Source organism: Ylistrum balloti, unplaced genomic scaffold (assembly GCF_031769215.1).
Source record: "Ylistrum balloti isolate Yb309-2 unplaced genomic scaffold, AGI_CSIRO_Ybal_v1 Utg370242, whole genome shotgun sequence".
Taxonomy (NCBI): Eukaryota; Metazoa; Mollusca; class Bivalvia; order Pectinida; family Pectinidae; genus Ylistrum; species Ylistrum balloti.
Window position 1 is genome coordinate 2,719,351 of NW_026782196.1, and position 14,327 is coordinate 2,733,677.

Sequence of the window (14,327 nt, forward strand, 5' to 3'; positions counted from 1 at the left end):
TTACACACGATATAAAACACATCTCCCTACAACCAGAACCTTACACACGATATAAAACACATCACCCAACAACCGGAACATAACACACGATATAAAACACATCTCCCTACAACCAGAACCTTACACACGATATAAAACACATCACCCAACAACCGGAACATAACACACGATATAAAACACATCTCCCTACCACCAGAACCTTACACATGATATAAAACACATCTCCCTACCACCAGAACCTTACACACGATATAAAACACATCTCCCTACCACCAGATCCTTACACACGATATAAAACACATCTCCCTACCACCAGAACCTTACACATGATATAAAACACATCTCCCTACCACCAGAACCTTACACACGATATAAAACACATCTCCCTACCACCAGAACCTTACACACGATATAAAACACATCTCCCTACAACCAGAACCTTACACACGATATAAAACACATCTCCCTACCACCCACACATGACATAAAACACATCTCCCTACAACCAGAACCTTACACACGATATAAAACACATCTCCCTACAACCAGAACCTTACACACGATATAAAACACATCACCCAACAACCGGAACATAACACACGATATAAAACGCATCACCCTACAACCAGAACCTTACACACGATATAAAACACATCACCCTACCACCAGAACCTAACACACGATATAAAACGCATCACCCTACCACCAAAACCTTACACATGACATAAAACACATTTCCCTACCACCAGAACGATAACACACGATATAAAACACATCTTCCTACCATCAGAACCTAACACACGATATAAAACACATCTCCCTACCACCAGAACATAACACACGATATAAAACATATGCCTAGCAATATAACTTACTTAACACTTATATATAACATAAACAGCAGATCACTGTGGTACAGCATTGTTCCACCGCCACTAAACACATCAGTATGAAACACACCACTTCACACTATATTTAGTACAATCGTTACATTCTTGACCTTGGTAAGCGTCATACAAGCGTCACGAGACAAGAGACATTATGACAAGTGTTTTTTTGAGGCGGAGCAAATGTTCCCACTTTACACCATTTGTTTAATTGAAATTACAAATTAAATTGATTTTATGGACTTCTTATTAGATACACAAATTCATGAACGGAAACATTATGATCTGAAATAGTAACATTTAGTACATAAAACTAGCTATTTATGTACATACATCCATACTCATTAACATTCCAAGGGGCTACACATGAAAAAGTCCATCCACCAAATAAACTGAGTGTAACCGTTATGTTTGTATTTATAATTATCTTAATTGAAATTTAATTGAATTGAAGTCAGTCATATTGAAGCAAAATGGGCTTAACGCTTTTTGAAAAATGAGGTCAACCCCGTATAACTGTCCTCAGAAAACTGATTGGGTCGAGCAGGCTTCAACGGTATGAGGTGGATAATTAATAACCTCATGCATGTTCGTATGGAATTTCAATTCCAATTTATTATTATTATTTTCTAATTTAGTTTCGGCATGATTAAGACAGGGGTTTAATTAATTTGGGATCAAGACCAGAATGGTTAGAACACTCGTCACAAAACACATTCTATATCGCGTGTAGCTTGAATATATTGCTGCTGACTACGTGTATTACTGTATGATAGTAGTTTATTTTACACTATATAGCAAATCGAATGACCTATTTTTGTCAATGAGTTACGCGTGTAATCAATTATTCATTTTTGTTCTTTTGTTTTTGAAATTAACAAACCATCTTCTGTAACTACAGCCATTGTTCATTTATTAATTGATAGTGGTTGCAAGGGAGGTTTTCACTAAAATATAACATGTCTGCCATTTATGGCGATTGCATCAAAACACTTCAGACAAAACTATTCGCAAAAACTAATACTTCACAATAGAAATTCGATACAATGCTAAGCAAAGCTAACTGTACTTACGACACCTAATTCCTGATCAATAGGTATAAGATGGGATTGGTAAGTAGATAACGTAGTCCACAATACTTTGACAGATTGACAAAGGGTTGGATTGTCAGGGTAAGGTAGTCTATTTCCAACTTAGACTTAAGTACACTGGTAATGAAGGTAAGTAAATACAGGTGAGTAGAGATGACAGTCACGAATGATGTAGTATTATTGATAGATATATACAGCTGATAGTGATAAGAAGGTACATTTCAATTATCTAATGTCGGGTACCTGTAAATATTGACAGGAGGTCGATAGATGGTACCACAGATTAGACCTTTAGCTATTGATTTGATGACATTTATTCTTGGATATACTGTAGTGAGCCAGATGGCACCGTTAGCTACAGGTCACGTTACGTAGATATTTAGAAAAGACCTGTATGTCACATGATAATGTAGACAGCAATAGGATAGAATATTACTAGCCAATTTTCAGTATGACTACAAGTTGCACCACAATAGCGTTTGGTGTTATATTAATGCATCACTCGATACACGTGTATACATAAGGACAACCAGATGTTCTAAACACCTGTATCGCTATACAAACAAAATCATATTTCGGAATCGCTTGTAATATATGCTTCATAACCACTTATTGAATACGATTTCGTATTTTATAGTTGAAAAAGAAAAAAAATATAAAATTAAAAAAAAAAGATAAATAAATATAAATGAAAAAAAAAAAAAAATCAAATTAAAAAAAAAAAAAAAATCCCAATGCATCTAGTGCATTTGAGTCAGGATACAATCATAGCATTGTCCTTTTTGAAAAAATAATCTTTTTTTTTTTAAATTATTTAGTTTTCTAAGTGAAACTCTAAAATATAGTACTTGTTACTTGATTTCCCTTTACTTCCACTGCCACAGAACAGGGTTTATAGTCGCACTATTGCAACGAACATACAATTATACATTGTGTGCACATGATGCAGCTATGTCTTCTCGGCATCTTTGAATATTTCATGACAAAACGCATTGTTCTAGATTTGCCACCTTGTCAATGATGCAAGTTGAGTCTACAAGTCTACATCAGTTAGGGAATTCTATGTTAATGTGACAGCTGTGATTAAATATTCAAAGGGATTCACAGTCATCTGCACAACTCAGGAACAGGACGTCCTCAACACTTAGAAAAAAGTACAATATCCTGTTTCTGTTTTATTTTTTAATCGTGTTTTAGAATATAATATAATAACTGTTACAGTTGATTAAAAAAAACCCAGACAAGGCAGTTTTAGAAGAGAGAGATGGAGAGTGAATAAAAAAGAAAATTTCAAAAAGCGACAAATAAAACTTATTTTCTTTTACAACAATTGTGTAGCAAGTTATTCCAACCAATATCAATAACTCTTGTCGGCCTTGGAGACAATCACGTGGTCGGTCAGGTGATCGAACTCCGGACACCAGTGCAAGCGAGTGCGTTACACTGCTCCGCACAACCATCGTGAAAAATGAGCTGTTATGTAAATTGATATGATAAAACAAATATGGATTTCACAATAGAGAAACCATCTTGATTTTTATTGAGAAAGGAAAGATAATATGTAGCGTTTCCTGATAAATGAAGGGTGAAATATGTTGTTTGTTATTCTTTAGGGCGATGTTGGCGATACCACAATAATAAAGTAACAACTGGCAGTTAACTCCATGCCACAAGAAATGTGGCCTGTCTGGACAAGTATTTTGTGTTGGTATATTTACAGCTGTGTTAAATGATCGAAATATTTCCAGTCTGGTAGTCCACCGTATTTATGACAGCAATAATTCAATGTCCGATTCGTATGAACATGGACATACAGAACGAGCCAGCGGGAATTACCCTGTACTCAGGCGAAGCTATAGTTAGGTATTGTCAATAATGGTCCTTGACCTCTTCAATTAGATACCATAGGAGACGTGGACAGTACGCCGTATTGGTGAAAATGAATCTATTCGGTTATTTTCAGAAAAAGTGAGACAAGCAATTGTGATGTTTTGTTGTTTAATACTTCCACACTTCACATATGCAGAATACAGATTCTGCCGCGATAGGTAGGTGTTGTTTTACTGCCGAGGCATCAATTAATCATTACAGCTGTTTTTAAACAAAACAATTTAATCCACATGTTAATTACACTCAAAACGCGTTCTGAGTTTTCATGATACCATCAACTTCGACTGGGGCAACTTCGTGCTCGTCGAAGTCACCATGTCTAACGCTCACACAGACAGCGTTTGCATTCATTTCCATTTGTGTTTGGAGGACTAATTGATGGTAACGAATTTAACATTAACTGTAATACTGACAACATTGTTCCCTCCTTGTTCAAAAACGTCCGAGGGTTATTTACACCAGCGACGAGGGCTATGAATGTCTGATCTCTTAACAATGAAAGAATGGACAATTCGACGAGAGAAACGCTTCAGACAGTGGCGGAAATCAAAACGCGCAAAAGTAGTTCCCAATTAATTTTGCAATAGTTTACTTTTTTTTGTAAATTTCTATCAAATTATTGCTTTGAAGATAATAGACCCATTAATTACTTGCTATAATTTGTATTAAACTTTGGGTTTGTCAGTTTTCATTTCACAAAAGGTCATGTCATTAAGCCCTACACGATAAAGTAAATAAAATACACGTGGGTACAGAACAGGCCAACTCATTGGAATGAAACCTGGTGGTCCTTGTGTATATGTTAAAGGTCGTGTTTTTGGTAACTGTTCACAAATAACTGACATAAATGAAAGAAATAATGCTGACTTTCACTGCCCGCTTCATGGTTTTGGGTTCAAAAGCAAAACAAGAACGAAGAATCAGTGTTGATTTTATGTGACACCATTTTTTTTCTAATCTGGATGATTAATTGCAGATTTCGAGTTTTTCGGAATAACCGACGCCTCAATTAGTCAGCTTGATTGACTTGATTTAACTGAGACACAGTAATAGAAGAAATAAGCAATATATATATAGACTTTAACAAGCGGACATGGTCTGTGTGTCGTAAGTCACGCGACGCTGATACTGGTAAGCTAATGATTACAGCGTACTCCCAACATCATGGTAGTCACGTTTTCAGTGGCTCATTAGCTAATCGCTAGGTTCTTTGTCTGCTTTATTGAACCATACGGATGCCTAGCAACGATAGGAAGAAGAAAACGTTATATGCTAATCCGTAATCTGCTATTGACGAGAAATCATTATTGGGAATCCCTCGGCTACTTTCAATTCGGAAAAATTAAAGCAGATTTTAGTCGTTTGTGGTCGTAAGAAATAGGCTGTACGCCAAACTACAAAGATTTTACAACCATAACGTTTCCTTGTGTAAAATTTCCCTTAAATCTGAGTGGTTTCCTGAGTCAGAAAGTCCAGAAGCATGCCATTTCACTTGATGATTTACCAACTATATTACTAAAATGATCGTGTTTTAATTATTAAACTAAAATAAAGGTAATGGTATTTCATGGTTCAATACTAATTAATTACCCCTTTATGAATCCATATCGATCACATACAGGTAACATAACTGATCAAATCGGATAAAACTGCCGTCATGTTTAATTATAAAACTTCGCATTCACTTGGTATATTCGATGTTAAATGAGATGCGGGTTGATTACAAATGTAACACTATTAGAGACGGGTACAAACACTGCTGAAGAGGTAAAAAAAAACATGTTTATCGAAGGAGGAGGGAGTTGCTCCATTTATCGTTGAAAACTTGAACCAGCTCTGCAAGATTGAAAGCTGATTTTCACGTTTTCACACGCGTTGTTCAAGAACACCGAAAACACTCTCAATTGGCTACAAATCAGATGATTTTGTTTGCCAATCTAACACCACAATCTATTCTGCTGCAGAAAAGTGATGTTGACGCCACTGGTGTTCGCTAGTGCATTATCTTGCTGTGGTGTTCGCAGAACTCTCTCTTCCTTGCCTCTACACTGTGCGTTGTCCGTCCCAGTTTTGCAGAAAAATCCAATGCTGTAAGGCCCAATGACGGTGTGTTGGGGTCCTAAGCTACTGCGGTCAAGAATCGATTGCGCAAGAGCATTAACCGTATACGACAGTTATCCCTAGCAGCCATTTTGCGTGGTCGACTACTTTAGGGACGACCAGGAGTGACCCAGTGTGATTCGAGCGATTTACCAAATGGTGAACTGTCTTAAAACTGCAACCAAATGCTGTGTCACTCGGCGCTGAGACTTTTAATCTTGGATCATGCCTACAGCCATTTCCTTCTGTTTTTGTGACAGCCGGGGCATGATGCAATGTTGACAAATAACAAGATTGAATTTGATGAAGTATAATGCCCTAAGACTTTAAACAGATGTCAGTTTGATCTGAGTTAGTCACAGAAAATCTCCTGGAGCACCTTGGATGAGAAACTTTCATTCTTGAATGTTTTTTTGTCACACCCTTTGTATTTGTTTGATAACTATTATAAAATTCTCGTTTTGCGAAACAGCCGTATATCGATTTCACTATCCTAAAGTGGAACTTAATTATGACAATCAGCGTTTTGAGGTTGACTTGTACTATTAAAGACAATAAAACAGCATTATTTTAATTGTTTTTATTATTTTCATAGTTCAGTTTCAGTCGCTGTGTTGATATCATATTAGAGCGAATACAGACGTATGAGGGAGACTTTTAATGTTGATATAGTGACCTAAATAAATTACCTCAGTTTTATGAACTCAACGATAGAAGGTTATCAGCTTGTATTAGAAATAGCAGAAATGCTATCTGTAACACACTACATCAGCTCTACGATCAAATTACATCAAATGTATGCTCTCATTGATGTAATGAACACACTCGCAGTTTTGATATTATTTCTTTGAATCATAATTATTATAACAGTTATGATCGCGGATACGATAAGAACCTATAATAAATTATTTTGTATATAAAAACGTCTTGCGTGCTAGTAATTCTTACGAGGATGTTTTAGACGATTGGATGCGCGTCAACATTCGGCGGTTGGTAGGGCAACGGTGTCGCAATGAAGTTTTGATGATTCGATGTTTTATTTACCTATTAACAAGAGTTTCTTAAACTGATGTCTTATAACAGTCATGTGACGATAACATAAGTTGATATATACGTGTTGAACATATACAAATGTAGTATATGAAAGAAGCATACTTTAAATTCATTCATGCATTCGCTCGTCCACTGCAGCCCGGTCATGGATGTTATGAAAAATACATTGGTCTAATGGTCTCCTTCATGTAAAAAGATGGCAACAACACGACCTACTTTGTCGTACAATGTAACGCATTACATAAAAATCAAATGGTATATCATTTGCGTGTATTTCCACACGTTAAAGTGAACGGAGGAGCGTGCAGTGGGTGCTATTAGTGGGTTGTATGTTGTGTTGGTGTCTAGACGGTCCTTATCCTCAGTAAAAGGGCAGTTATCTTTTATTTGCTTTGTCCTGGCATGTTGAACTTATCGCAGAATGGCTATAATGTTTTCCTGCACGTCAGATTTATAATTCGTAACACTATGCCATATGTAAACATTAAATGAAGAAAAATCACACGATGAAGTCTACAAGACCATCACGGGTCATATCATCTTAAAAAAGTTGGTTTCTCGAAGAAAAATTTTCTCTCAAATACGACATAAACAGCGCAATAGAAATTGTCTTCGGTCTCATGGACAACATCTATCATGTTGACATAAAAGAAAACGACGCGAAAAAGTGTTTCTACAAAGGGCAGCTTTCAGTATACGCTTAAAAATATAGAAATTTAGTAGCAACATTATATGTTGAATCACCTCCGTATATCCAAGGTTTGTAAAGGAAACAAATACGGTGTTCGACACGCCTTCTATTTTCGTTGATACCTTGGTAACATTTTTTGTTCTGATGGAAAAAGGACCTATCGTGTGTATGAGCTCTCTTATAATTTGTGGATGTTTTAGAATCGGTAGAAATATAATGATGGTGCAAAACCTATGTAAGGGCTCGTTTCGTGCTATGTTTTAAATTAATTTTTTTCTGGTGTCCAAGCCATACCATGGTAAAATATCTGTCTTGTTATAATCTACTGTAAAAGGAAGTTGTGATTCCAGGTAATGACCGATAGTTAACACTAGACGATTATTATTAGACCAAAGAATCGCAAATATATATGTGTTAATCATAAAGGTGAGACCCTGTAACCTAGTAACGTCCTGATCCTGTTCATATCTTTGATAATACACGACAAACAATCGTTTTTATATGAACTTGAATTCAGTAAAACATATCACATGATGTGTGTCTTTTGTAGACTTTCAGATTGCAGATGGTAGACGCTGCTGGTGGACTTTTAGTCCCCGAGGTTTTCCTTTCCGTAATCTGCATGCCACATCTTAATTTCATTTGAATAGGGGCATGGTTCAGAATATACACATGTACTCGTTATTGTTCTGTCATTATCAGACATATAGAATTTATTGAAAAGTATTGAATTATGAAGCTATTACACCTCCCCATTAAGATTGAGTTTTTTTTTTTTTAAATTTCTTTCAGTTATTTCAGATTTTCTTCATTCACCTCTCAGACTTCAAAATTTAATTCCTTAGCATAACGGACGAGTCCTAGAGGGCAAAACAGCTGTGCGATACAGCTTTATGCCTTGTTGCACTCAGCCTTATCTACCTATAAGTTTACATAAACCATGTGGTTTTTGTACAATCTTCAATGCGCAGTTATTATAATTCCTTGATAATTACAATTATACATTAATATTTACCGTCTATATAATTTATGTGTAGATCTTAATTAATTTAGGACACCTGTTCTTGACTGTCGATGACAATATTCTAAGCTTTGTACTGCTTGCCTATTTAACGACATGTTATGGTGGCGATTTCTGACTTTCATCACTGGTTTGCTTCGTCTTGTGTGCTGACGTTGTGATATATCTTACACTTTGTGTCGCCACAGTATTATGTTATCCTTGTTTGGACAATGGGGGACTGTTGACATGCAGTATATGTATGTGGTTACATCATGATGCCACCTCTCACTTATTATTGTTTCTGCAAGTGAGCAATTTTATTTGAGGAAAACCCTTTCTTCTTCAGAAAAAAAAATACATATCATACAAAACATTGGACCTCAGCCATTTTGGATTACATAAATAAATATGTGGAATGCAGTCCTTTTATGACGCTAAGAATGTGTTGTCCACAATAATCTATAAAATATTTGTTAAAACATTATGAACACATAATGCGTGAAATATTTTGTACGAAGACCATCTAAGTTTTATTTATTTTTTCATTTAAAAGAACATATACCTCAATTATATGAATTGATAACCCATTGAAATAAATACGAACTCATGAACATGTTTTTGTGTAGTGACGAAATGTTAAAAAACCAGACAGTTTTGGTACGCTCCGTTATTCTAGAACATTAGTCGAAGGGATAATTGATTAGCTGTTTGTTTCCCTTATGGTATTTCGTATATCTCCGATGGCTATATATTATCTTTTGTAAATGTGATCGACATTTTTGTAACCAGACGTCACCAGTATATACTGGCTTTGATGTCTACGGCCGTAGTCTGTTTGGCAAATGTCATCCGCCACATCGGCGTCATTCGTGTTACAGAATTCCGGATAAACCGTCCTCATTCATAATACAACTGTACGTAGCGTTGTTGTGTCTCTAGGATTTAAAATAATTTTTACTTTCAATTATTGACGCGAGGAATATCTGCAGCATACACAATATTTTCTTATCAAATGTATATTCAGATCCCTTTAACAACAGATATAGATTCCTTTCGTTGGTTGGATGATCAATAGAAAGCCTTCATTACTTTACTTCATAATCATTTTCATGTCACTAAATCCAACAAACGGTATTTGTATTTTGATACAGTACAATCTTGATCCATCAGGTCTTTGAGAGATTTACATACGTATGTCCGAATCATTGTTGTTTACACCTATCGCTATGTTACCATTCGATAGATAATGCAATATTCTCCAGCCTGAATCATGTTCTACAACCAACGGAGAAGACAAACGGTCGAGGTCGCCTGGAGGCCAGGAAACAATGCGGCTTTATTCTTAGTATTTTTTATGGTCAACATATCTATTCATCTTCGTCAAAGCGTGATATCAGCATTCAAATTAAAGAAATTTAGAACAAAATACTACGGCTAAATGCCTGCCAATCACAATGGTCGTATGTATGTAAACATTAACCATTTTACGAGAGATTGATTCTCTTTAATGGAAATTTATATATAAATTAATTCGAACGAACTAAGGTGTAGTTTAAATTAAAACTTCTCTCAAAGAGTACAAAGATTGCATGTACAATCTTCAAGATTACAGGTAATAGACTGTGCTGGTGGACTTTCAGTCGCCGAGGTTAACTGTAATCTGCAGGCCATGTTTTACTTTATTGGAATACAAGCACACTTAAGGATGTACTTACATACTTAACGTACCTTTGAAATAATCTTACTTATAAAAATTACGAAAGGTATTAAATTTGAAGCTATTGCTCTACTCCGTCTAGGTTTTGATATTTTATTTCGATCGATTTTAATTTTCCACGTCATTCAGTTCATGTTGTCATCTGTGTTTCCATGGGTACCTCGTCACTCAGTTTTTCCACGTCACTCAGTTCACATGTGTTGTCACTCAGTTCACGTTGTCGTCTTCTTTGTTTCCATGGGTACCTCGTCACTCAGTTCACGTTGTCGTCTTCTGTGTTTCCATGTGTACCTCGTCACTCAGTTCACGTTGTCGTCTTCTGTGTTTTCATAGGTACCTCGTCACTCAGTTCATGTTGTCGTCTTTAGTGTTTCCATTGGTACTTCGTCACTAAGTTCATGTTGTCGTCTTTAGTGTTTCCATTCGTACTTCGTCACTAACCTCATGTTGTCGTCTTCTGTGATTTCATTAGTAGTTCGTCACTCAGTTCTTGTATTTTCATGTGTCAATCTCAATTTTGAATATTGTATTTAGCATACAACTCTACTTACTAATTTACTAGTGATAAGTTCTCGTTTAAGATAACCACGCACAATGTCGAGATTCAATAGTCAATATTTAAGGTCATGCTAAAAGCCATATATTATCATTGTTTTAGTGGCATGTCGGACTGCGAGTTGTCATTTTAAGACGATATTTATTAGTGCTCAACCTGGCAATTATATAGCGTGATGAATGTTTTAAAACGAAATTTTATCGATTTCTTTGTAGTAACATTGAAAATTGAGCGTTGATTGCGACGTCCGTCAATCCCTATAGAAGCTATGATGTTATTCATCAGGTAATCTGTTGTTTCTGTTTCAACGTCAGTTCCTATAGAAACTGTGATGTTAATAATCAGGTAGTCTGTTGTTTCTGTTTCAACGTCAAACCCTATAGAAACTGTGATGTTAATAATCAGGTAGTCTGTTGTTTCTGTTTCAACGTCAAACCCTATAGAAACTGTGATGTTAATAATCAGGTAATTTGCTGCTTTTTGTTCCATTACTTTGCTAGTATTGAATGAATTTCAGTGTAAAGAAAACCTGTGGAATCTAAGTTGGTTACTGACAAGTAATAGAAAAGACACATCAACACACGACATGACTGATGGACTTGACTGATGGACTTGAAGAAACACAAACATTTAACACCGACACATTACACACCTAATTTACTTCCCATTCACAGCACGAACAGACTCAATATATTAATGCCATGCACAGTATAAGGAACCCGAGTTTAGTGTTGTTACAACGTACTGACTTAATGTACTATTAATACAAACTACCAAGACACGATATACTGAAATGTGTATTTCTAATACACAGTATACTAGATTTACCATAATAAAGACAAAAATCCCCACATATACTGTTGTCATATACAACACACAGACTCAATATACTGTTGTCATTACAATACACAGGCTCAATATACTGTTCATTTAAACACACAGATTCAATATACTGTTGTCATTCTTAACACACAGACTCAATATACAGTTGTCATTCTTAACACACAGACTCAATATACAGTTGTCATTCACAACACACAGACTCAATATACTGTTGTCATTCACAACAAACAGACTCAATATACTGTTGTCATTCACAACACACAGACTCAATACACTGTTGTCCTTCACAACACACAGACTCAATACACTGTTGTCATTCACAACACACAGAATCAATATACTGTTGTCATATACAACACACAGACTCAATATACTACTGTCATTCACAACACACAGACTCACAGTATTGATGTAGTATACATTATTTAGACTGAGGAAAAGCAAAATTATTTAAAAAAAAAGTCACAATCTAGATATGGAGGTACAGTAGCTCCGAAATTTCATTTATTTCAATATTGCATATATTTTAAACAACACAGAGCATTTGCGAATTCTAAACCTAACCACTATTTTAATTTCAATGAATAATCAATCTAATTTTGGTACACCGACTGACTTAGTTATCATACTCATTTCACACTCCATACATTGTCGCGTCATAAAAAAACTCTAAGACTGAAGTTATATATCTGTGTTGAAAAACCAATCTTTTCTGGTGTTGCGATTTATGGTAGCTGTAAATAGAATCCATAATTGCGTCATTCATACGCAAATCTGCCATATTTTGATTAACTAAGTGGGCAAACTTGAGGAAGAAATTTCTTGTTCAAATTACATTTGTTAATTTATTTGTACGAATAAACAATGAATAAAAAACTCTTATCATCAAACGTCAACAAAAGCATGTCTAACATCAGACATACTATCATAGTTCCTTACTTATTTCTATGAATACAATGATTTCTACAATTTCCCTTTTCCTTATACACATTAAAGCTATGAACAAGTTTGTAAGCGGACACAATAGTCATAGCTACTTTATGATTTTCTTTACCTTTTTACAAAAAGCATAAGCATTCGTTTTTTAGACTCTTATCAGAACAATATGTTTCCTGAAAGGAGCATCGATTCTACGTCACCGTCAAAACTAAAGCTACAACATATTTTTGCAGATCGAATAAATCCATGTTTATATATGTTGTGATATTTCAGCATTACAATTACTGTAGGAAACATAACCAGCCTTGTATTTCAGTGCTATGTCTATAGGTGTAGCCAGATAAACCATCCTAAATACTTCACTTTATCTTCTGTCCTCACTTCATACCAGCACGTTCATCACTTCTATAATTAGTTTCAAACGTTTGCGTCTCGTAACGTTTATCATCAAAATAAGGCATCTGCCAAAGACGTACCTCTACCATAGCGTTCAAATTGTGATGTGTCGGTTTAACATAACCACTGTAAGTTGTTAGTATGTGTGTTCTTTTTCCCCATTACCTTATATTACCTTATAAACAATCATACATTTTGTATATATAATTTTACAATTTCCAATATATTTCTTTTGTAACAAACTTAAGACGGTACAATTTACCATAATATTAATAAAAAAGTCAAGTTATGTTTGAGTATTTAAATCTTACCTTGAATGTTAAGATCCGGACAAAAAATGTCAATTACCATCTTAATCCATTGCTTGTTACCGACATTCTGACTTGCCCTTGGTCTGTAAGTGTCTCACAACAATAATCTTCATTTAATTGACTAATTACGGCCAACGAATCATCAAAAACATGACCAGAATATGTGTTATTCAGAGTAACACTGCGACCGTCTCTGATTAACAAAACTCCGTTAGTTTTATGGCGTAGAAGTAAAAAACAGAAGTATTCCTGACATGTTTGGTATCGCAAAATATTGTTTTGTACCTAACCTTCCATTACACAGATGATGATAAAATCATGTTAGAGACACTGCCTTGTACATACCACCGGCCACTTGTTAGTCCTGAAAGTTGTCATCGGTTTTTTGTTTATAAACTGAGAGATAAAACTTTTTGTCTCTTTTATATAGCTGGTTAGTCTTCCACAGAAAGCGATCTTTCAAAATAAAAAATGAAAATGTTGATTTGAAGTGTCTGGTTTGGTGTCCAGTTCATGAAGTATTACTCCTACGGAAATAAAAAAGTGAATGACACAGTGTGTCAGATATACTCCTCCACTGACGTTTCTCCCGTAAACATTGTTGGCTTATAGAAGTGATTTGAGTGATGTTCGCTGGCCTATCTATCTGTATAGGCCTATTACGTCTCACAAACTGTTGGCTTATTCCAGGCGTGATCGATAGCGCTGTGTTTATATACTGAGGCCTTCCTTCTGCATGTGTAACTCAGAGACCAGACCGGCCAATCGTTGGCAGCATTTTGCCAAGTTCAGAGGAGCAACCAACACGGAGATACTTGTCAAATTACAAATATTATTGGAGGATATTGCT

General features: G+C 35.4%; 1 protein-coding gene across 1 annotated transcript in view; it reads right to left on the reverse strand.

Annotated features, from left to right (window-relative positions):
• LOC132552312 (uncharacterized) overlaps window positions 1-13,255 on the reverse strand; it is a 36,718-nt gene extending 23,463 nt beyond the window's left edge. Inside the window, exon 1 of the mRNA XM_060216472.1 lies at window positions 13,159-13,255. Coding sequence (XP_060072455.1) covers window positions 13,159-13,255 — 97 coding nt within the window. The remainder of the gene's footprint in view (window positions 1-13,158) is intronic.
• Between the last annotated feature and the right edge of the window lie 1,072 nt (window positions 13,256-14,327).